Here is a 26,384-nt window from a genome sequence, read left to right as displayed (position 1 = left end):
AAACTACAGGTGCACTTAAATACACATTGAAGTCTGCTTAAGGCATGCTAACTTGCCCTTACAGTTAACATGATCACCTAGCATGCCGAGTGATAGCACAGCACCCAGTTTTTACATGCCCTAAACTGGAATTCCAAGCTACACCTAACTAATCTTAAAAATGTCCCCTCCTCCATCCTAACACCCATTCTGTCTAACCTGTGTAAGAAAGATCTGTATAATTTGTGGTTTTCTTGTCCGGTCACGTAATCTTCCCTGTGTCAGCCAACTCTGGTGATGTCACCCATAGGCTTACTTGGCCTTGGCCGTGCTCCCTCTTCTACCTTGAAGCCTCCACTGGCTGACATAGGGGAGCCAGATCACATGCCCGGACTGGGGTGGACTGAAACTAGGTAAGTATACAGATCTTTCTTACACAGATTAGTTAGTATAGGTGTTAGAAGGGGAGGGAGCATTTTAAGACTAGTTAGGTATTTCCTAGGATTCTACTTTAAGTCCTAATCTTGGACATTACTTCTCAGCATATTACTGAAATGTCATAGCCAACCTCCTCTTGGTGACCTTGTAGACTGCATACATCACGCTACAGTGGCTACTGCTCTGATCATGCTGGGAATGACATGATAGCAACAGAAACCTTCACATTTCTAATCTCACTGCTTGAAAAAATTAAAAGCTTTGAGGTCACACTCTGCATGGGACAATCTCTGAAGCTGCTGTTCCATACATTCCCTGCATGGTAAAACTCTGCTGCAAATATATAGATTACAGGCTATCCACTGGTCCCTTTTACAGATCTAATGATGCATCCAATGTCTGGATTCTGTTTGATAATAGTAATACTTTGCCACAAGCCAAACCTATCAAACCTATGCAACTTAGCTTTTACCAATAGAAATAGTATTTATTTTTTGTACTTGTATAGTACCAATTTACAGTATTATACATCACTTTACAGATTACGTAAAACCAGATCACATTCATATTAATTTGTACTCTTTATGTATTGAGGTCTGATAAGAGCTGATTTTTTTTTTTTTTTTAACGCAAGGCAAGAATGCTTTTTTGGAATTCACGTGATTCTTTTTCTTCATTTATTATACTAGAAATCAAAGCAATGCTCGCATGTTCACTGGCTTTGTATAAGATAGGCACGTCTACATGTAACTGTGACTGTTGCTCTTTCCCTGGCTCCTTGATTTTGATGGTAATGTCTCTTTGTGAGAATGCCTGGAACATTAGAGCACAGAAAACCTCTTATTCCTCATAAACCTCTTCCCTCTGGAGCACTCATCTTGATGATTTTCTTCCCTTTAGCAACAGATGCTTGACATTGACTATTGTACAGTAATCCCACTCCACTCTTGTCTCATGGCGGTGAATTCTGATGACTTTTCCCTGACCTGTCTAGATGTCTTACTGAATAGTTCTATGTTTTCCGTTATGCTGATTCATCTGTTAATCTCTTTGTTATCAGACTGTGACACATAGGAGAGTTGGAACAATAAAAGTGGTGCTTATTTGAAAAAGCTTGTTTTGGAACATTAAAGAAGTACTTTCAAAGTCACCATCATCTAAAGATATATTCATCTGAGTTATACATATGAACTTAAAGCGTTACCCCACTTTTGTTGAGAAAAAAGCATTTGCCCTGGGTGATCTATGTCTAGTGCAAGGATTATAACAACCTTTGTTGCAGATTCCTACCTTTTGTCATTCTGAAGAAATCCACGTGTGTTTGTCTGTACCTCTGGGCTGAGTGGGTCTAATGGGAGTGGTTTCATAATTATCAGTCAGCTGTGGTACGTGAGCGAATCTGCTGGGCCTGCATCCCTTTGAGGCATCACACTGAGGGAGTATCTCACCAGAAATGACATTTTTGTTGCAGGGGATGCCTGAAATCTGGCTTGTGTCTTAGGCAGACTTCTGGGAAAATTAGTGAGCCAATTACAAGCAGGAAATTATGTTTCTGGGGAGTAGTCAGTACACATTCTGTGTACAGAACAATTCCATGTAGCCACATTTCATTGCAATTATAGAAAATTACAGTGGCTGAAGATTAAAAAAGAAAGGTAATTTTTAATAACATTCAATTACAATATGACTTGTATTGCAATTGTACACACTATATTATTTTTTCTTTCTTTGCTATTTTTTTCCCCATGAAAGTGGAGTTACCCTTTAACCACTTGCCAACCAGCTGCCGCAGTTTCACTGCGGCAGAATGGTACGGCTGGGCGAAACAACATTATGTAACGTTGCTTCGGCCCGGGGCCACTAGGGGCACGCGCGCCCACTGCTCTCCCTCCGGAACCGATGTGAGTGCCCGGCAGTCGCGATCACCGCCGGGCTCCCACGATCGCTGGTGGCACACCAAGAACCTGGGAGATGTGTGTGTATACATACAGTTTCCGGTTCTCTGTGGGGAGAAGAGACTGATTGTCTGTTCATACAAAGTATGAACAGCGATCTGTCATCTCCCCTAGACAGTCCCCTCCCCCCCTTCAGTTAGAACACAGAGAGGGAACAAAATGAACACTTTGATCGCCCCCTAGTGTTAACCCCTTCCCTGCCAGTGACATTTTTACAGTAATCAGTGCCTTTTTATAGCACTGATCGCTGTATAAATGCCAATGGTCCCAAAAAATGTGTCAAAAGTGTCCGATGTGTTTGCCATAATGTCGCAGTCCCGATAAAAATTGCAGATCACCGCCATTACTAGTAAAAAAAAAAAATTAATAATAAAAATACCATAAAACTATGCCCTATTTTGTAGATGCTATAACTTTTGCGCAAGCCAATCAATATACGCTAATTGCGATTTTTTTACCAAAAATATGTAGAAGAATACATATCGGCCTAAACTGAGGAAAAAAATGTTTTTTTGAGGGATATTTATTATAGCAAAAAGTAAAAAATATTGTTTTTTTTTCAAAATTTCGCTCTTTTTTTGTTTATAGCGCAAAAAATAAAAACCACAGAGGTGATCAATGCCACCAAAAGAAAGCTCTATTTTCGGGAAAAATAAACGTCAATTTTGTTTGGGTGCAACGTCACACGACCGCACAATTTTCAGTTAAAGCGACGCAGTGCCAAATCGCAAAAAGTGCTCTGGTCAGGAAGGGGGAAAAATCTTCAGGGGCTGAAGCGGTTAAGTATATTTTTTTAACTGTGGTAACATTGAAAATGCATTTTTTTTAAAGGATACGTCTTTGTAAGAAGGGGGAAGATGAAGAAAACTGCCTTGTTTCTTGTAGTTATGTTAATTTATTATTGTTTTTGATGTATCATAAGGTATAGACTGTGCTGGTTAAGCTATGTCTGAGGCCCTGCAGCTGCAGAGCTAAGTGCTCCAACAGTTATGAATGGTGATGGAAAGTTCCAAAGGACAAGAAAATAATGGTAGTAGACAGGGGCTGAACATGTATAGTCAGAGAAAAGGATATAAATAAAGACAGAGGAGAGCATGAAGCCTTGTCCACATGGGCTTCTAAAGGGGACAATTGACATTCACACCCCGTGATGGCTAAGGCTCTCCAAAGTGACATGTTGAGAACAGACACAGCAAAAAGTAAAGTTCATACCTAGCCAAAAGTGTATTTATTTTAGTTTTGAATACGGAGAGAATTCAAATTTTAATTGCTGTCTGTGTCCCCACTTGGTAAACTCAAGCTATGAGTTCTGGTGACCATTGTCATCAAGACAGAAATGAATGGAAAATCCAAAATGTTTAAAAACCAGGACAAGAGTGCTACTATGTAACAGGACTATTATGTCTTGTGCCATCTAATTTATGTAAAAGCAAAATAGTAAAAAAAAAAATGTTTATATAGGGAGGGGTTTTGACTTAGAGGTATATTTGAACTGTGCAATACACTGTAAATATCACAAGCATTCATATGTAATTTATGCTTTTATGCTTTTTTTGTAAAACGTGTTCAATGTTATTTTCTGGCACTGATAAGATCCCATCTTTATGATTATTCTTGTCCTTTGTTAACAAGGGTGCTGTGATCACCCATCAATCCAGCAAATATATGTATAGAATATAGATTTCTACAGTTTCATACGTTTCTTTGCCTGTTATGGGCTGAGCCATCATTCAGAATAGTTCTGCAAATATACTCCCCAATTTCATTATCAAACATTAGTGTCATCACAGTGGAAGCCTGCACAAGATTAAAAACTAAGTACACACATCTGCCTTCTTCGTTGAAGTCAGTTTGATTTTTAAACCATAAGAGCATTAAGTTATCCTCTCCGTTAAATGTTGCGCTCACTATAAAATGGGCTCTGAATAGGTTTTGTAAAAGCGTTGTGAGTGTAGAATATGTTCAAATGATACCAAAGACTGCTTATATGTACACATACATACAGCTGCTGCTGAAAAAATGTAGATAAATACTGTATGTATAGTCATGCTGTTATTGTAGTAAGGTTTAGCTTATCTTTAGCGTGAAATCACATCTGCTTTCTCATACATATGTGACTGGATTGCATACCTCCCACATTTTTGCTTTGTGTATTCCCTTTGATCCTAAGAGGTAGATAGGCATGGCTTTCAAACCATTTCGTTATACCCATCACAAAGTTATAAATGACTTAGAAGTTGGATGATTAATATCACAGACAGGGAGAAAGAAAAGTCCAGATTTTCAGGAGAACACACACATGAGCTGCCACCACTCAGAAATTACCAGTTTGTAAAAGGTAGACATTGCTGAAAAATCTAATAAGAAAGTTCAAGTCCCCAGCAGATAATAGATTAATAGTGCTAGTTTTTGCAAGCACACGGATACCACTTTCATTTAAGCTTACTCTATTCCTTTGGATTATAGTATAATTAAGAGAAATCAAGAAAAAGGTATTCATTTTATATTTGATATCCTAGAAAAGTGGGAAGTACATATATGCAAAAAAAAAAAATTTCAAATGGCATACAAGCAAGCAAATTAGGGATAAAAAAATACAGAATGATTGCCTAAGTACTCTGTTCCAGAGGATAGCATAGAATGTGTTTCATACTTGACCTCAAGAACTTTGGCCACTGTATATAAATGGTAGATTGACCACTGTATATAAATGGTGGATTGGCCACTGTATATAAATGGTGGATTGGCCACTGTATATAAATGGTGGATTGGCCACTGTATATAACAGGCAGGCCTGCCGCCCTATTGTTTTTGGATTTGTTTTATTGAATTTGGGTGAGATATATCTCATTTGTGACACTGTAGAAATTTTAGGTGACAGCACACTTTTCTTTGCATTTATTACCTTTAGGAAGTAGCCAGCACAAATCAATGACAGGCTGGAAGGGCCATCTGTAACCCATCTCAACTTTCAAGGGGTGCACTTGGGGTAATTTCTATTACCACTGCAGCACCACAGGGACCATTTTATCTGATATAATAGACCAGGGAAGATTCTCTACTCAGGGAACATAACTACAATGGGTAAACAGGTGTAAACCTTGTAAGGACCCCTTTCATGGTGCATATAATTTGACAAAATACAAAAATTGTATCTATACTTTTTGACACAGGCCTAGGCTAATCAATGCATACTATAAGCATATCCTCATCAAAGCATTTAACATGCAGTATTAAAGGGAGATCTATATGATATGGTTACAAATACAGTTATATTTCATTGTAACCTAAAATGTGCTAGCATTAGGATAGTTTTTTAATGTGAACCAATCAAATAGTGAATACTTTATTAGGCAGCTGAGGACTTTGGGCTTATTCCCCATACCCTAAAAAACTTAAATTACTTCCAAACATGTTCTAAACAGTGCACAAAAGATTCATGTATTAACATTGTTGAATTGTGTTCACTACGATTCAGTCAGGTGCAAAACTTTACATAAGTTGTTAGTTAATGCAAGTAAAATATTTTTTTCAATACAATTTGTTCCTATTTAACTCCGTATTTATCATCCCTTATTAACCACTTCAGCCCCGGAAGCATTTACTCCCTTAATGACCAGGCCAATTTGGCGATACGGCACTGCGTTATTTTAGCTGACAATTGCACAGTCGTGCGACGCTGTACCCAAATAAAATAGATGTCCTTTTTTCCCCACAAATAGAGCTTTCTTTTGGTGGTATTTGATCACCTCTGCGGTTTTTATTTTTTGCGCTATAAACAAAAAGGGACCGTCAATTTTTCTGCTATAAAACGTACCCAATACAATTTTTTTAAAAATCTAATTTCTTTATAAATCCAGGAAAATTTGTATTCTGCTACATATTTTTGGTAAAAAAACCCCCCAATAAGCGTATATACATTGGTTTGCGCAAAAGTTATAGCGTCTACAAAATAGAGGATAAATTTATGGCATTTTTATTTTTAATTTTGTTTTTTTACTAGTATTGGCAGTGATCTGCGATTTTTAGCAGGACTGCGACATTGCAGCGGACAGATCAGACACCTAACTGACACTTTTTACACTTATTACACAGTGACATTATTACAGCGATCAGTGCTAAAGATATGTACTGACATTGTACTAATGGCACTGGCAGGGAAGGGGCTAACATCAGGGGCGATCAAGGGGTTAAATGTGTTCCTTCAGTATGTTTACTAACTGCATGGGGGATGGGCTGCCTGGGACAACACACAGATCCCTCTTCCTGCATAGCAGAAAGACAGTATCTCTGTATCATCCCCTTACAGAATGGAAATCTGCCTTGTTTACTTTGGCAGATCCCCGCTCTGTCTCTGCGGGGAATGATCACGGACGGCCAGCGGACATCGAGTCCGCCGGACCTGCTGATTGGCTCCCCCGCTGGCTAATCGCCGCGCGTGTACCTCTGGTGAAAGCCTCCACAGAAAGCAGCGCACGAGCCCGACGTACATCTATGGCGATTCACGCAGCAACTAAACTGTTGCAGTATAACAAGCAGTTAAAGTGCTTGTAAACCTAGATATAAAAAAAAAATCACGTTCCTGATCTTGCAATGCCATTTAGTAATTTCCATATAGTATATTACTACATGGTTGATCCTGCCTGTTCCTGTGTTCCTGTCTGTAAACTCACCATGCTAATTATGGCTGCCGATACATGATAGCGCAGTAAGTTTAGAGTTTTCCATTTTCCTATTCTCTCTACATCGTGACTGTACCTCCCTCTGTCTCCCTCCCTCCCTGTAATTTCCATGGTCTATATGAAGCCTCCCCTCCCCTCCCCTCCTGGCTTGAATGACATTCCCCTGCAGCTACAGCCAATCAGCGCTGTGCAGACACAAGGTCAAAGTGTAAAGATTCCTGTGCTGACATAATTACATACATCAGTGAGGAGTTTCAGCCCCTCCCACTGGAGTCTGTCTGCTCAGAAAGGCCAAGAGAGAAAACCATGTGACCATACAGAAGCAGGGCTTAAACAAGGTATTTAGTGCTTTTTTTACCAAAAAAAAAAAGCCATTGCAATTACTATTGGCCAAATAGAGAAATTATAATGGGAGAAAGTTTAAATATCAGACTTTACAACTACTTTAACTTGGCGTTTTTTATTTTTTGCGCTATAAACAAAAAAGAATGACAATTTTGAAAAAAAAAAAAAAAAACAATATTTTTTACTTTCTGCTATAAAACACAGCCAATAAAAAATAAAAATAAAAAAAATCGAATTTCTTCATCAGTTTAGGCTAATATGCATTCTGTTACATTTTTTGGTAAAGAAAAATCAATAAGCATATATTGATTGGTTTGCGCAAAAGTTATAGTGTCTACAAACTATGGGATATTTTAATGGAATTTGTATTTATTTATTTATTTATTTTTACTAGGTATGGCGGTGATTAGCGACTTATAGCGACATTGTGGCAGACAAATCAGACACTAAATGACACTTTTTGGGGACCAGTGACATCAATACAGTGATCAGTGCTAAAAAATATGCACTGTCACTGTACTAATGACACTGGCAGGAAAGGGATTAACATCAGGGGCAATCAAAGGGTTAAATGTGTCCCCAGGGAGTGCTTTCTAACTGTGTGTGGGGTGCTTGTACTGTGGGTAGACAGAGATCCATGTTCCTGCTTAGCAGAAACACAGGATCTGTGTCTTTCCTTGTCACAGAACGGCAATCTGCCTTGTTTACATGGGCAGATAGCCATTCTGCCTCTGTTGGGAACGATCGGCGGGTCCCTGCGGACATCGGGTCCCGGCAGACATCGGGTCCACCAGACCCTTTGCTTGGCTTTCACTGTGGCCAATCACAGCAGGAGCTGATCGCCACCGTGCGCTCCACAAACCCACAGGTGGGGACAACTTACAGGTACATGATTTTGCCTGTAGGAGCCGCTTCCCCGCAGTACATATATGTGGGGCAGTCGGCAAGCGGTTAAGGTAGGGGTGTCCAACCTTGCGGCCCCAGACGGCTATGCATTTGACCAAACACAAGATCACATACTTAAAAATGTTGATTTTTTTGGGGAATTTTGGGGAAAAAATTTGATGGTGTCTCTTTACTGGACTTTTATAAGTTTTATCTTCACAAAGAAAAAAATCCCACGATTCACAATCATGCCCTATTCATGTCATCAGTTTTTGTCAGCAGCTATATTTGTAAGCAACTATTTTCAAGGCTGAAGCACACAAAATTAGAACCAAAATATCTGATGAGCACCTTGAGAATTCACTGAGAATTGCTACTGCATCCAGGTAAGGTAAAAAGCATTTTGTGTACAGCTCTCCACCCAGCCCCCCATTTTACTTACCCGAGCCAGATCTACATCCAGTGGTGTGCAGGAGAGCAGCAGCTCTCCCGGCTCTCTCCCTCCTCATTGGCTCCGGGACAGCAACAGGAGCCATTGTCCGCTGCTGTCAATCACAGACAGAAAAGAGGGAGGAGGATGTGGGGCTGAGCAATGCTGTGTGTGTCTTATGAACACACAGAGTGGTGATCAGGAGTGAGCATGCACAAGTGTCCTCATAATAAGCAGCTTGCTATGGGGACATTCAGCGGGGAGTAGGAGCCAGGAGTGCTGACGAGGGCTGCTCTTTGCAAACCATTGCACAGAGCAGGTAAGTATAACATGTTTGTTTTTTTAAAAAAAAATAAAACTTTAATTGAACATCTTTGCTTTTAGTAAATCAATCCCAGTGGATCTCACAATAGAGACTTTATGTATACAGTAAATACTGTGTGCGTGTGTATATACTGTATATATATTGTTATATGGGGGATGTTTAGCTCAGAGGGAGATGCGTTTTTAAAGTGAGTCTATGACAGTGTGCAATTTAATTTAAGGGTGTGGCAGCCTGTTTTTATTAAAAGGAAACAAAGTTCTTATAACAGCAGGTTTCCCACACAGGGATTCTTCCTCAGCAAACACAACTAATGAAAACATATCGAGCCACCTGGCTCTTAGGCTAACTCAGCCTTGATTGCAGTACCTTGCTGCACTGGTCCACTCCTGGCCTCCAAATATGGTTCCCCAGCCCCCCCCCCAGGTTTGCCCACTCGCTTCTAGATTTCCGGACTTTCTCCAGCCTCACTGGACTTGTCTAGCCGCCTTGGCTTTCCCAGCCTTCCAGACTCTTTCTTGGTCTCCCAGACCTGCATAGCCATCCCCATCTTCCCAGTCCTTTTGGGCAACAAGTGTCCTTCATTAGGGTGCAGTCTCTGACAGAAACAACCAGGTCTTCTGACAGGAGTCTGTCTTCAAATGGCAGCAACTGCCCTTAACTTTGCTTAGACCTGGCTTATAATGATCCTGACCACCTGTGCACTCACACAGGCTGTAGGCAATTAGCAAAGCTCAGACGCAGGACTGAAGGTTCTGTTCCAACGAGTACTTTTGGAGACTTCAAGCTTTCAGCCCTGATCCAGACTTACCAAATCCAAAGAAAACTTAAGACACAGTTTTCTTACAGCATATCTACTGCCACTTCTCAAACAGACTCTTTGAGAGTCCTGTGTCCTTATTAAACCCATTTATACAGTGGCAGGGGCTCTTGTCTCGCTATCAATATATTGTGACAAGTTGGGGGTTTTGTAGTTCATTGGTAGTGTCAAACAGTTTACTCCTTGAAAAAGCCCTGAAAAGTGTCTTTTCAGGGCTTTTTCTGCCCATTTTTATTTAAACAAAAGAAAAGTTCACAAATGAATATCTTCCCTCGCAGGGGGTTCTCACCATCAGTGCAACAATAATGCAACAGAATTCAGCCTCCGGGCTCTTTATCAGCCCTGCGACTCGGGTCTCGTGCCTCGGTCCTCCTGACCATCAAACACACTTCCCAACGCTCGTGCACCACATGCTGTACCTTTGTCAATTTGGCTTTCCTGCAGCTTCCGAGCTACTTCGTCTCTCATGGACTGTCTCTCTCTTTTAGGCTCAGGGCTTGGTCTGACCTGACCTGGACAGCACAGTGCAGACATGCACCTCTCATTGATCCCTTCACACACCGATCCAGGGTGAGTCCCTTAGGTCCAACTCTGACTCCAAGATGAATGCAGCACACACCTACATCATTAGTGTGTTGCTTCAGACAAAATCTGGCCTAGACCACCATATTAAACAGTATATATATATATATATAGATATATATATAAAGATATAAATATGTAGGTGTATATATATATATATATATATCCAGACAGAATTGCCTCATTTATAAATAAGTTGTCTTTTACCTAAGGGTGCATTAGGAATTACATCACATAGGAATAAAGTATGGGGGTCTTCAAAAAGTTTCCACACTTTTTTATATTTATTAAAAAAAAATAATAAAAAACTTTTTGAAGAGCCCTTGTGTATATATATATATATATATATATAAACTTAAATGACTACTAAAAAAAACTTCTAGGAACTAATGACCAGTAACAAGCCCACAGAAAACCTATTCAGGACCCTACTAGCAGCACAACATCAATAACAAGTGGACCAGTTTGACATGTTTTTGAATATACAGGGTTCTTAGTCTTAGCTGTTTCTTGCTGTACAAAAAATTATACATGCTTTAAAATATTCCAGCCTTTTCTATTGAACAAGAAATAGTTGAAAAAAAGTAGTCTTATATCATTCTGTGTTTGACATTTATTATGTATCTGTTATCCAGATTATGTTTGAAATAATGCGGATTAGTAAGTGATAAAACACTGTACGTAAAGCCTATATAATATTATTGGAGATAATATATAGCCTATAAATTATTATTTACTGCAAATAGTAGAATATATTGCCAAGTTTGCCTGAGTTGAAATCTGTGTTTATGCTTGTGATTAGAGATAAAGTTTGTGTTCACTACTACCATGAGTTTGTAGTAAATCCTTGAGATTTACAAGGTTTGTAAATAATAGACATGTGCATTCGTTTTCGTCTGAATGCATTTTCGGCCGAATTTCAGGTATTTTCGTTATCGTTTTAACAAACGATAACAAAAGTGCAGAATCCGAAAAACGAAAGATCCGACATAAACAAATGCTTTATTTTTGTTTTCGTTGTGACAACAGTTCGATATAGATAGGAGATTCGACATGATGATGACAATAACAATCTGTCCATCAAACCTATGGTCGAATGTGTCTAACCTTAACTCTATTAGCCCAAGATTATTCTACATAGAGAGAAAAGATTCGACATAGAGAGAAAAGATTTGACGTAGGGGAGAAAAGATCGCTGCTGGAATTGGGTGGGGGAAGTAAAATAAAAATAATGATGATGATGAATATTATTGGCTGATTGTAACCAAAGAGGAGGAGCAGTAAAATAGCTAGAACTAAGTACACACGTACTTTGGATTATGGTGTCTGTTAAAAGTTCTAAGAAGATTCGATGGAGCAGGTAAACTATACGGCGTCGTACAGTTTAGCTGCTCCGTCGAATCTTCTTTGAACATTCGACAGACACCATAAGCCTTCAATGACAGATTCGACCTTAATTTGGATTTTCTGACTAATGCAATTTTTAACGAAAAACTACATAAATAAAAACGAATTTCGGGAGTAACTAAATAAATGTATTTTTCGGACGAAAACGAAATTCCGAAACAAAATATTTCAGTGTGCACAAGTCTAGTAAATCATAAACATTTGGGCAAAAATTTTGTAGGTTCACCACCAGAAATAAGGAACAATATATTAGGCATAGCATTTCCCCAGTCCGTTGAGTAACAAGAATCAATAATTTCAAGGTATAAATAATCCAACCCTACTTCTATAAAAGGTTGGGCTCACAGCAGCCATATTAACTGTTGGTATGTGCTTGAGCTATTAGAGGAAGCTAACAAATCTGTGTAGTAGATACCATTTTTTAAATTTGCATTTATTTATATCAGGGATATGCAATTAGCGGACCTCCAGATGTTGCAGAACTACAAGTCCCATGAGGCATAGCAAGACTCTGACAGCCACAAGCATGACACCTAGAGGCAGAGGCATGATGGGACTTGTAGTTTTGTAACAGCTGGAGGTCCGCTAATTGCATATCCCTGATTTATATTATAATTTGGCAATAGTACACGCCCCCCGTGGCAGTGTCTGGCTTCCCATGCCTTTTCTTTTGCAATAGCATACTTTTTATCCCTAGAAATGGCCAGAATGGTTTACACATCCCTCCCCCCATAGACTTCAATAGGTTTCACTGCACATTTTGCACAGTACTGAACTGAACCCAAGCAGATTCGCTTATCCCTATCTGTGATGTGTAAAATTTGACAAGGAGGAAGATTTGTAATTTGCTCTGCAGAAATACATACCAAGTGCAAAAATAAGATATTAAAAAAATGTGAAAATATTAAAATGAGTTAACAATCTCTTAATCTGTAAAAATAACACTGCGCCAGAGGTTAATTTGTAATATTTTCATAGTTCATAGTATTTGTAGCTCCTTAGAGATACAACACAATTTAAAAAAAAATCTGAAGCTTACTTATGGCTCTGCTACATGAATGCATACTTCCCAACTTTCTGAGATGTTAATGAGGTACACCTTTTATCACAAAGTATGTAGACAAAGAATAAATACACAAGATAATTTGGTTAAGCCGAAATGGTGTTTTTTTCACCACTACTTTTGCTTTATGCTAGCTATTTTAAAATAGGAACAAGCGCTAATATAGGGGGTAGATTAAAATGTTTGATGTAAATCACTTTTTTCTACACATCAGACCAAAAAGAAGGAACACTAAAGAAAAAAAGATAGGCAGAAGGATTTTAAGATGAGGAAGAGCTGCCTAGAATAACAAATGTTTTGGCTATCATAATTTTGCTATCATAAAAGCCATGGTGAGCTGTGGAACAGTAATGGCAATTATTTATCACACAGTAGCATTGTCAAGGAATCATGCTCGTAGCAAATATTTTAAAGGAATAATCCACAATAATATAGTAACATAAATTGTTAAATATCAGTGTTTTAAGTATATTTGCCATCAACTGGCTCTAGCATTTGCTACCTAAACAATATTCTACCTTAAAACTCTTTAAATTCATTGAACCAGACTCATTAAACTCAGTACATTTGCTTATATCTATGTAATATACAACATGTAACTAGAATTGATGGACTCTGACGATAGATTAAAAAAAATGACCCCCTGCACACATCACACTAGGCCACAGTTTACTGTACCTATCCCAAATCCAAAATCTAAGACAATTATATTTATACGAAGTTCATTGAAGATTAATGTTTGATCAAATAGCCACTAAAAATGGCAGCACAGGCTCTGCAATTGCAATAAAGTAGTTTGCCTTTATTTTAAAGCAAAAATGTAACTTAAAGGGCACACACAGATGTATATTACCATAAACAGTTTTGAAAGCCATCAAGACAAGAACATCTGTTGAGGAAAGTTCAGATTTTATGGGCAAAAACATTCCCATGCATTTCATATAGCTTCTTTAAAGAACACTATGAAAAAATTCACACAACCCAAATGATATCTTAAAGGAGATCTAAAAGTGACAACACATGTCATATACCTCATAAAGGATAAGGAGCTCTGGAGTATAGCATTGAGGTCAAAAAGTTCCTAAATTTGGGGCCCTGTTAAATTCCATACAACTTAATTATGAAAATCCTCACTAGCCAGCAGTAAGGCATAGGGGGTAGGAGGTAGGAAGGGGCAGGACCAAACATGTCTCCTATGTTATACCAGCGATCCTGGTGTGGGATGAAATTCACCAGTGAGAGGATTCCTAAAATATTCAGGAATAAGCAATTCTTTGGGAATGCATAACCCACTTGAAGCAAGTCACATGCAGATCAGAAGAAGGTCAACTGCAGGTAAAATTCACCAGTCAATAATTTCAGAAAAATCTCAGAAGCTCCTCATACTAATATCAAACCGATGCCATCGACACAAGCTCAAAGCTCATTGACACAAGCCTATAGGTGCTTGATATACATGACTGCCTATTATTTAGAATGCTTAAAGTGAAATTCCAGCTTCCTCCTAACTAACCCTAAAACTGTCTCCACTCCTAACACCTATGCTAACTAACCTGTGTAAAAAAATTGTATACACTTTTCTATGTTCATGCTGCTCTGGTCCAGTCACATGATATACTCTGTGTCAGTCAGCAGCAGAGAGGAGACAGTGCTCTGACAACAGCTAGTAAAGCCTGGATTGGTGACATCACCCATAGGCCTCATTGGCCAATCCATTGTTGGTAGCTCCTTCTCTCCTCTGAAGTCTCCACAGGCTGACACAGGGGAGCCAGATCACGTGACTGAACCAGAGTGGTCTGAAAGTATATACAGTACATCTTTCTTACACAGAAGGAAGGGGACAGTTTTAAGGCTAGTTAGGGGAAAGCTGGAATTCCCAATAAATAGAGAATGTTATGTGGCATAAGTTGCAAGCACACATGATTTATAACATACACGATTGATGGTGTATTATCTGGTACTAGAGGAGTTCTTGATCTGAAGAGATTCTGTATATGAACCTCATAGAATTTTTGTAATACATTTTCCAGGAACTGAAATAGATGTTTTTGCTGTTTAATTAATCGTAATGAGAGAAAAATGGAAGCTTCCATTGCTTGCTTGTCTTTCAATACTTGTGCTTCAATGCTTGGGGCAATAACCTGAAATAAGTATGCATTTGATGACATTCAACTTTTATCTCACTTTTCATTTGCATACTTGTTGCAGGCCAGTGACTTATTGTCGTTTCAGTATTGAAGCCTGTGGGCCAGTAAAAAAAAAAAAATTTTCACAAGACTGTCAAAAACTGCTCGTGTTTTTCAAATTGGATAAAACTTTTGCATGGCAATTGCACTTCTGAAGTCCTAATAGTCCTTTTAGTGCTACAACGCTTATAGCCATGCAGTCTATTACATTTTATAAAACCATGACATATATGGGATTGCTACAGTGGACTCCATTCACAAACCAATATCTTACAGCAGCCGAGTATGTGGTAAGATACTGCACAGTGTTTTTCAAAAAATTTTTTGGCATTCACTAAAAAAACGCTACTAAAATACCGCATGAGCTATTTTATTAAGTCATGCGGTATTTTAGTAGTGAAAACCTGCAATAATTTACCTTAACATCCAGTAACTGTTGCGGTTGCTAAGAAGAGGGCAGCTGCCGCATCCTTAACAACCAATGAGTCATCTGTTCCTCGCTGACAGCTGAATGTAAAAAAAAAAAATGCCAGCAATGAAAAATTAGGAGAAAAACACTCCGCTCCTGACGAAGGCTCCCACTGTCTGCTAGTACCACCATGTGACAGTTCCTAAATAACTAAGGGACAGGGGCACTGCCCCATAGTGATTTAAGAACTGGCAGATGGTGGAGCTGCCAGATGGCGGGAGCAAGCGTTTTTTTGGGGGGTCGGCGGTGGCGGCGATCATCATGATTGACGATGGATCTACACTGGGACTTTTTTCTATTTTTGTTGTTTAAATAAAGGACATAACGAATTGTCTACTGTCTTTTTTACACTACACTTTTTTTTGGTGAATGAGTAGGGATACTATGTACCCATTAAATTATTCGCATTGGGGGGCGGGATATGGGAGACCCCTTGTTAAAGGGAGTTTCCAGATTCCGATAAGCCCCCTGCCCGCAGACCCCCACAACCACTGGTCAGGGTTGTGGGGAAGAGGTTTCGTCAAGTTAGGGACAAGTTGCTTTGGGGGGGGATAGCATGCTTAGATAAGGGTCTGGTAAAGATTGGAGGGGGATCTCACACTATTTTTTTTCTTCATTTTTAATTGCCAGCATTTTTTTATTTACATTAGGCGGGGAACCCCATTGACATCTGATGATTTATTAGTTATGGACGGGGCAGCCGTCCACTCCTTAACAACCACATTGTTTACTGGTTGTTAGGGATGCCTGTGCCTGCCGGTTCCTTAAATATCGCGTGCCAGGACCACTAATTTACTGCATGCATATTTTTTCCTTTTGTGAATTGACTGTCACTCCTGTTTTATACAGTATTTACCAAGCATTTTTGCTTTATGCGGTAAATACTGCATAAAGCAATAGTGAATTGACATTTTCAGGATCACATGCGGTGTTTGGGAAAACACCTAAATACCACATGCGATCTGATTCTGTGAATGGAGCCAATCCAACACAACTCAAATACACAGATGCCATTAGAACTTCTAATTACAAGAATTCAGACATGCATGTGCAACCACATCTTATCTCTGCACCAGCAGAAAGCAAAAGGAAATAGTTAAGGTTTTCCACCCTGCTAGATGAATATTGCATAGTATACTGGTATTGTACCCTGTACACAATAAAATTGTTTTTACAGATTCACCTTTGCATTATGTGACAGACTCCCTCACTGCCAGTTTTACATTTTTTTCAAAATGTAAACCTTTATAGCAGCCATTATAGACAGAATACATGGTCACTATAAAGTATTGTACACATTTGCGTATGAAAGCTCCTCTGTTAAAAACTTAGATGGACTTTATAGGAGTGATTAACAAATAAAAATCATCTAACACATTTTAAGCAGTCACAGCAACACATTTTAACTACATAAATAAAAGCTGACCTTTGCAAGCACCCTATCAGTGTTAAATGGTTTGTCCCAAAGCTTGTAACTGTTACTTTTGCTGGACAACTTGGTTTATTAAAGATTCACTGGCAGGATCAACAGGCAATAAAACTATGTTGAGCAAGGAACTTGGGAAAAACAAATACAGCTGTGTTAAGGCTTTTGACAGAATTAACCATATATGTATTTTTTTTTCTTTTGTCCCAAGTTCCATTTTAAGGGCTGGTTCACACCAAAATCACACCCTTCCCACACTGCATTGTGAATCGGCCCTTAACCCCTTGGCGCAGGCCTCTCGGCTCTTGGTCTTTAGCGCCTAACTGAAAGCTCCTAATCGCTCCTTGAGATCGGTAGTTTTCGGACCACATGACCATCTGGACAGCCAATCACGATGATCACATGATCTTAAGCCGTGCCCTGCCTGCGCCACAAACCTCTTAAAGGGCCAGGAGGCGTTAAGAGATTAAGCTGAAGTTTCGTTTTTTGTTTTGGGATAGAGCAAACACATTAGTTATGTCTAATGTATTTAGTGTCTTTATCCCATTACCTAAGGATAGCTGCTTCTCTTAATAATCTTCCCTGCTTTCTTTATAACTGTCAGATACTGCCCCGAGCCCTGATCTTCTGGCTCTTTAATAGAGATGGGCCAAACACCCCCCTTTTCGGTTTGCACCAGAACTTCCGAACAGAGAAAAAGTTCTGACTCGAACGGCGAACCCTATTAAAGTCTATGGGACCTGAACTTGGAAAATCAAAAGTCCCCATTTTGAAGGCTTATATGCAAGTAATTGGCCATGAAAGGGGTATGGGGGTCCTGATACTGCCCTGAGTGACATGTATCAATGTAAAATATTTTCAAAAAGATCATTTTTACAGGAGCAGTGATTTTAATTATGCTTAAAGTGCAACAATAAAAATGAAAAACTTCTTTAAATATAGTACCTGGGGGTCCCCTTAGTCTGCCTGTAAAGTGTACCATGAATGGAACCTACCGCAGCAAAACAAAGAAGAAAAAAACTGAAATCACATTTATATTGCCAGCAATACAATACCATTTCCAGGCAATAGAAAAATGTTAAAAAAAAAACGGCATGTGGGTCCCCTTCCCCCAATCCATACCAGGCACTTTGGGTCTAGTATGGATTTTAAGGGGAACCCCACGACAAAATAAAAAAAAAAAAATCGTCCCCCCCCAAAATCCATACCAGACCCTTATACAAACACACAGCCTGGCAGGACAGGAAAGGGGGGGAGTGAGCATCCTCCCTCCTGAAACATACCAGGCCTCATGCCTTCAACATGGAGGGCATGTGGCCTGGTATCCATAAAAAAACAGTGTCCTCCGATGTAAATTCATTGTCCATCTAGACGCCGCTGCCACTGCCAGACCCAAAAAAGAAAAAGAAAAAAAAAAACGCTCTGTCAACTAAGGAAAACTGCAGAATGTCTGGCTTGCCATTTGACAGTTCTTTTAATAAATAAGACAGTTCTTACTGTATATAGATAAGGTACAGTGATGGGACACTGTTTTTATATTTTTAATAAAGGCATTGTCAAAAACTGCCTCCTGTTTTTATTTTTTTTTACAATTTTTTTGGTGATCAGGGGGCCCCCTTATTAAAGGGGCTTACAGATTCCAATAAGCCCTCTGCCCGCAGACCCCCACAACCACCGGTCAGGTTTGTGGGAATGAGGCCCCCCCTGCCCCAAAGCACCCACCCCCCCTATGTTGAGGGCATGTAGCCTGGTATGGTTCAGGAGGAAGGTTTTTTCTCATCCCCCTCTTTTCCTGGCCTGCCAGGCTGCATGCTGGGATAAGGGTCTGGTATGGATTTTGGGGGGGACCCCACGCCATTTAAAAAAAAAAATGGTGTGGGGTTCCCCTAAAATCCATAGCAGACTGGAAGGACCTGCTATGGATTGGGGTGGACCCTCAAGCCGTTTTTTTCACATTTTTATTGTCGGCAATGGTTTTTTTTTTTTTTAATCGGCTGTCGGAGCGGAAGCCCATTGACAGCTGATGACTCATCGGTTGTTAAGGACGGTTGTCCTAGCCCCGAGCAGAGTTATTCTCTGCTCCCTGATTGGTTAAAGCTTTGCCCAATCATGGCTTAGAATGCAATGTGCAGCGCACGGTGAATAGAAGGGCGTTCGGCAGGGCGAACACCCGCCGAGCGCCCTGCAAATTCGGGTGTTCGCCGACAGGGCAAACAGGCGATGTTTAGGCTGAAATTCTGCTTGGCCAGAACCGTGGATGTTCTGTGAATGAACGCTGCATATTCTGTCATTCAACTGCTCCTTCTCCATTCACAGAAATCAATGCAACGTGTGAAAGTAGTAATAGGAACAATATGAATGGCAGAGATGGCAAATAGAGGAGTATGCAGCACAACTTTTTTCATTTGCAGTGGCTACTGTTAACTCTCACGATGCTGGAAGATAGTCACTATAGGTAGCATCTGGTGGCTATGAAGGAGGCACTGCAGGGAAGATTTTTACCAGAAGCAGCCACTTGAAAGCAATGGAATACACGCCATACAATACAATACAATACACATAACTAGCAAGTTTTGTGCTGTATCCGAAAAAAATTCAAACTTTCAAGCTTTAAGTCTATATACAACAATATACTGCACACGCCCTCTCTCTTGTTACGCTGTCACAAAGTATGGAGATCCTTCTAAAATAGTAATTCACGAAGGCTAAAATGCAAATTTCCATAAAAATAGGATTACTGCAGACAAGGTTAACTGAAATATGAAATAATGACTTTCCATCTAGAAAAACAGATTTTCTGAAGTAGACATCTTACCGTGGTGGCATATTGAATATCCTTCCAGAGGGAAGACTCCCTTGACAAATCTGATGCCTCAAACAAATTTTCCAAAATGACTTCTCCTATCATGTCATGCCTTGAAAATCTATCAAAATCAAATACACTGAGGTGAAGTTTTCGACTAGGGAGTTCATCGTAGGGAACTGGAAAGTTAAATGATTCATCAAATGTTGGGTTAAGAGTTTTTCTGTGAACCCGAGTTTGAAATTTTCTCTTTCGGTCAGGTAGCAAGTAAATCTTCACATAGGGATCAGAGCTTCCACAGAAGTCTTTGGCAGGAAGATCAAAAGCTTTGAGAATTGTTACTATGAGAGTTTCATTCTCATAGTCATACTTGAGGGTAAAGTTGATCTTTCCACAAGTCTTGCTGTCATCTTTTTTGGCATCTTCTGAATCCACTGATTTCTGTTTGTACAGTTCTGGTTTTATCCTTCCAATGCTGGTTGGCTGTTCACTCACTTGTAAGGTGTCAGTTCCAAAATCCACACTGGACACATGCATCTGACGGGGCAAATGCCTTTTGAAAGAGGTGTGCCTGTAAGTTAACGAAATACAAAAGGTTACTAAGGTATAGCTGCATCTTTGCTGATACAACGAGGCACTAAATACAATTGTGGTGTCAGCTGCAAAGTTTTGATGAATCATAACTGTGAGGTAGACTATGATTCCACACGATCAGCTTCTGTCGAACCAGGAGGGCTACACACAGATCGGAATTTGTCCGATCCCTGCTGAACCAGTCGATTTTCAGTCCAAGAGTACTCAGCATAAGGATAGAGCTGCACGGGCAAATTTTGATTTTGCAGCAAAAGAAAGCAATGCAAATGATTTTTGTAATCTTCATGACTTTTTGTTTTTCTGACATTTCTATCCAGGTGATCAATTACTTCAGTGGAGGGCAACATAGTATTTAAAAAGATTGTATTTAAAATGTATTTTAATGGCATGTGATAGCAACTGTGTGCAATTAATAGTTTGCACTTAGATGAAAGATAGGAAAAAAGTTGCTTCTGTTATCTGAAACAGGAGTGACTGAAAATCTCTCATGATGATTTTGCTATGTATTTTAAAGCAGGTGATTGATGTCTAGTAAAGTTAGTCTCCTCTAGTAGTAGTCCACTAAAATCCTGATTGCCCAGTCAAAAGTCACTTTGTTGTTCTAGCCCAAGCCAGATATTGTGATCTACAGAAAAAACAGCCCATATATACATATATATATATATATATATATATATATATAAACACACACACACAGTATATAATTTGTGTAGTTTTATCATTCTAGATTTTTTAATAATATGGACTAAAAGCAGTATTAAACCCAAAAGCAAACATTTACTGTATTGCAGCTTACTATTTCTTAGATGTGATGGCTGCACTCATTATCTTTTTAGGCTTTTTTTTCTATCTTCATTTGGTGATCCAGCCAGTAAGTCTGTTATTTTTCATTTTTAAAAGAACAAGCTCTCCAGAAGAATGCATGAGTTACAGAGATAAGACAAACCATTTAATACTGACAGGGGTGCTTACAATGATCTGATTTTATTTATGTATGTTAAACCTTTCATCCCAAAAGGAAAAAAACATGTTTGCTGTAACTGCTTATAATGTAATAGCTGAAGTTTGGCTTCAATTTGCTGGTGTATTTAAATCTGCTAGTACATCTAACACTCCCCTCCCCCCAGACTGACAATGCAGCCACCCAAAGGTGCCCCCTGTACTCATTCATCCAGAGTGGAGGCACTTTCATACAGAAGGTGTGTTTTATTCGCCAGATCACCAGGTGAAAACAATGGAAAAAACAGACTAAAAATCCTGAAAAATAAGCCTATGTGTAATCTGCAATATATTACATTTTTGGTCTTGGGCTTAATGCTGCTTTTAAGCCTTACATTGAGTCTTGCACAGTTGTACAGGCTCTTCTCCTGTACTGAAATTGATTACTCTTATTTAACTGCACTGCCGGAGGACATCCAACATTATCTAACTCTGTTCTCCTCTGTCTTACTGTAGCTGGTCTATCCTTTTCATTCATTGGATTTTAGTTGTCTCAATCATGGAGGCTTACCATCACATGGGTAATACCTAGAGCAGTCTGCTTGCAAATGCAGTTCACCCAGGGTTGCCCACTCCTCCAAGAAAAAATATAGGCAGATAAAAATTTAGCTTTAACCTGACCACCACAACTATGCAACAAGGATTATTTCTATTATTAAATATGCTAGCATATTTACAATGCATCAAATAACTCAAATGTCTATGCAAAAATTACAAGTACAGTAAAACCTTGGATTATGAGCATAATTCGTTCCAGAAACATGCTTGCAATCCAAAGCACTTGTATTTCAAAGCAAATTTCCCCATAAGAAATAATGGAAACTCAAATGATTCGTTACACAACCATTTATTCATAAGTCCTTCAGTATAATTTATAATCCATATAAAAAGATTATAGCAATGTGATAGGTTGTGTAACCATAAAATGTCCATCCATTGTGGAAGCCTCCACAAGGGGTATAGAAGCAAAATCCAGCAGGAGCTACAGAGTATAAAAGAGAAGAGAGGCGCCTCTAAGTGTAGCAATATGTTGCTATATGTTGTACCTTCATTAAATGTAACCATATTGCTACACTTAGAGGCACCTCTCTTCTCTTTTATACTCAGTTGTGACATGATGCTACTTGTATATCAAGACATTGCTTATATATCAAGTCAAATGTATTAAAAAATGTTACTTGTTATGCAAAACACTCTCAAACCAAGTTACTCTCAAACCAAGGTTTTACTGCAAAACAATTTTTTTCTAGACGCCAGTTTGATTCTGCTGAAGTTTCCATAATAATTGAACCTACAGTATTGGCTGTATCACATAATAGGTTTAATTGATATTCCAGGCACGATGCATGGACAAATAAAATGTCCTGCCACAGAGAAAATTCTATAGAAAATATAAATAATGCAAGCCTCTTCTGCCGGTCTCCTATTGGTTATTTATTAATTGGGCACAAAACCTAACCGTGATCCTGCTACAGAATTAAGCATAAAAAGTGGTAAGAAATAAAGTGGAACTGCAATCGTGAAAGATATAACAAAATGTTTGTTGCGAGAAAACCATTGCCTTTTTTAAATCCTCTTCCTAAACAAATGTGCAGTATCATATTAAAACGTATAACATAAACAGTTATTCCAAGCAAAGTTGTACAAAAGAAAAAAAAAATTGTAAATATATTTTTAAACATACAGACCCAAAGAGCAGTCATTCTGATAATGAAAAGGTTTGATGTACATGACCATTTATGCAAGGTATTAGGCTAGAGATGAAGCCAAAATCATTGTGTTTAAAAACCCGCAAGGGTCCAAAAGACACATGAAATGTTCTAAGAAGGTCTTAGTGACTTCTGTCAGAATTAAGCAATGTTACATTTAAATGTCATGTAATGCCATGTGGGACTAATTTAATATAGATTTCCCAAAGACAACATAACAACATAACTTCTGAAATCGTGGCATAAACTAATAGACATGTAGCAACCAGAGAAAACTTAGGGGTTGATTTATTAAAAGTGGAGAGTACAAAATCTGCTGCAGCTCTGCATAGAAACCAGTCGGATTCCATTTTTGTCGTCATATCTTAATTGAATGAGCTGAAGTTAGAGGCTGATTAGCTACCATGCACAGCTTCACCAGTTTTGGTAAATCAACCTAAGTGTTGCCAAAACACTTTTCTTACAGATCATAGTGATGAAAAGGCTGAACTCCAAGCAGGTACGCCTCTAGGAAAAATAACTTTCTTATCTCATCCCTCGCTCCCCCGGCAGCTGGTGCTCAATCCTTCTCTTGAGGCTCTGAATAGTGAGTGGGTCATTGGTGCCCTTACTAACAATGAAGGGCTACTGGCCATACATTGTACTTGGGGATTTTAGAGCTATGATTGACAGCTAAAGCATTTTGGAGAACAGGCTTTGGGAGACCAGGTACATGGAAGGACAGGCCTACGGGAGCAAGGGATTAGGTAGGTAGACACCATTGTTTCTGGCACCCTAGGTACCAAAAATGAGCACTTTAACTATGTAGTGCAGAAGAGATGGGGTGGAAGCCCATGGAAAGGGGGGGTTTACTCAGAAATGTCTCCAGCCACGTGGGCACTTAGAGCACTATCCCCTTGATTACAACAGACGTTTGGCATTGAGGTTATGCAAAAGAAGGAGAAGCATGAATATTCCATTAGTATGGGCTGGAAGAATGATCAATTTTACTGTACAGAGTGGGGGTTGTATAAAAGCAGTTTCTCCGTTGCTGCCCATATGCATACAACTTGCTTAATCAGTTTATGTTGGCATTCAGAATATGTTTTTGTCAGGTGCAGGCAATGATTGGTTATTCACTATCCCAAATCTGCCTAGATTTATTCCCAGTTTAGGTAAAGCAGTTTGTTTATTTTTTACTACATGTTGTACTTTTTTTGTTTCCAATGCATCAGCGGTTATGCATGGGCTCTACTTTTGTTGTTATATTTTTAATTAATAAAAAGGAGAATGCATAACAAGAGGTGGGAGCACCTATAGCAGGAAGGGCATAAACAGGGCTGTGAACTATAATAGAAAAGTCTTGCTACTGGAGTTTCCATTCAGTTACATAGTTTGCCAGGTTAAAACCGAACAGTATGGGCCGTTCACACCAAATTTGAGTGACGCGTAACGGCCCATAATGCACTGTGGGAGTTCAGTGCATTGCTGTATGATGATTGGCCAAAGCATTCACCATGACCTGCATGCTTTGGCCAATCCCAGAGCCCTCAGCTAAGAGAGCCATAATTGGCCAAAGGCAGGGTGCCTTTGGTCAATCATGGCTCAGGGGGACTAATGCCCCGTACACACGAGAAAAAACTTGGATAGCTTTTCCGACAGAATTCTGCTCAAGCTTAGCTAGCATACACATGGTCACACAAAAGTTCTCTGAACTTTCGACCGTCAAGAACGCGGTGATGTACAACACTACGACAAGCTGAGAAAATGAAGGTGGAGGAGTGCAAGGTCTCTAACATCCACCAGCTCCATGATGTTGTCATGGAGGAGTGGAAGAGGACTTCAGTGGCAACCTGTGAAGCTCTAGTGAACTCCATGCCCACGAGGGTTAAGGCAGTGCTGGAAAACAATGGTGGGCACACAAAATATTGACACTTTGGGCCCAATTTGGACATTTTCACTTAGGGGTGTACTCACTTTTGTTGCAGTGATTTAGACATTAATGGCTGTGTGTTGAGTTATTTTGAGGAGACAACAAACTTACACTGTTATACAAGCTGTACATTCACTACTTTACATTGTAGCAAAGTGTCATTTCTTCAGTGTTGTCACATGAAAAGATATTATAAAATATTTACAAAAATGTGAGGGTGTACTTTTGTGAGATACTGTATATATATCCACTGTATCCAGTTTAGCTATATCTGACTGCAGGCCGTTCCTGGTGTAATTTTTCGAATATACTTCAGGCAGGCAGGTTATTCAGTTAGCTGCAGTGTATTTAATATATACAGTATATACAGACAGTCTCATATATATATATATATATATATATATATATATATATATATATATATTATATATATATATATATATATATATATATATATATATATATATACACAATTTAGCTATATCTGACTGCAAGCTGTTCCTGGTGTACTTTTTCTAATATACTTCTGGCAGGCAGGTTATTCAGTTAGCTGCAGTGTATTTAATAAATAAATATATATATATATATATATATATGTATATATATATATATATATATATATATATATATATATATATATATATGTAGCAGTCACATATTTCGGAATGTATCCTAATGTATGTTAAATCTTAGCATCTGGCGCCATCTAATGGCCAAAATATGAAAGGACTGGATTCTTTATTTTTGATCATTTATGAAGTTGACATGGAAGTGTTTGTGACCTACCCACAATGCCCATTAACTCCCATGAACTTCAGGAGAACTGAACTGCATTGTGGGAAGAATATAAAAGGGCTCGGCGCGGCCATCTTAGGTCTCTTGGACACGCATGGCCAGCCTGGGAGGATCTGTGTGAGGTCTCCAGCACAGCGCGGCCTACCTCCACGGAAGAGCAATCCGAGCAGCAATACTTGACACACCAGAGTGCTAAACTGACGATGGTGCAAGACTGGGAAGGAGCCAGAGGAGCGTGGCGGAGCCATCTGGGAGTGCTGGAATGTCTCGTTGTGAGTGGAGCAGCGCAGTAGTGCCGAACGGTTAGAGACAGAACCCTGTACATCAGAGCAGAACTTCCTGACAACACTGTCCTGGTTGGGTGAGAGGGCTGTTGCCCAAAAAGTTTCTTTGATGCACATTTACACATTCATCTATACAATACAGAGTTGCTGGGACCCATAGTCCCACAAGCAAAGCCAAGAGGATTAAACTGAGCTAAAACTAGGCCTCGGGCCTGTGTCTCATTGAGGAATTGGTACTGTGTCATTGATATCAGAGATAGCTGCAGTACTGCTTCATCAAAACCTTGATTAAATATCCG

At 39.2% G+C, this 26,384-nt stretch overlaps 1 protein-coding gene across 1 annotated transcript in view; it reads right to left on the bottom strand.

Moving 5' to 3' along the window:
* SYT6 (synaptotagmin 6) overlaps positions 1–26,384 on the bottom strand; it is a 682,586-nt gene that overhangs the window by 221,722 nt on the left and 434,480 nt on the right. The window contains exon 3 of the mRNA XM_073615703.1: positions 19,805–20,363. Coding sequence (XP_073471804.1) covers positions 19,805–20,363 — 559 coding nt within the window. The remainder of the gene's footprint in view (positions 1–19,804; positions 20,364–26,384) is intronic.

This window comes from Aquarana catesbeiana, linkage group LG02 (genome assembly GCF_042186555.1).
Source record: "Aquarana catesbeiana isolate 2022-GZ linkage group LG02, ASM4218655v1, whole genome shotgun sequence".
NCBI lineage: Eukaryota > Metazoa > Chordata > Amphibia > Anura > Ranidae > Aquarana > Aquarana catesbeiana.
Note: the sequence above shows the minus strand (reverse complement) of the source record. Positions and strands in the feature narration are given on the sequence as shown.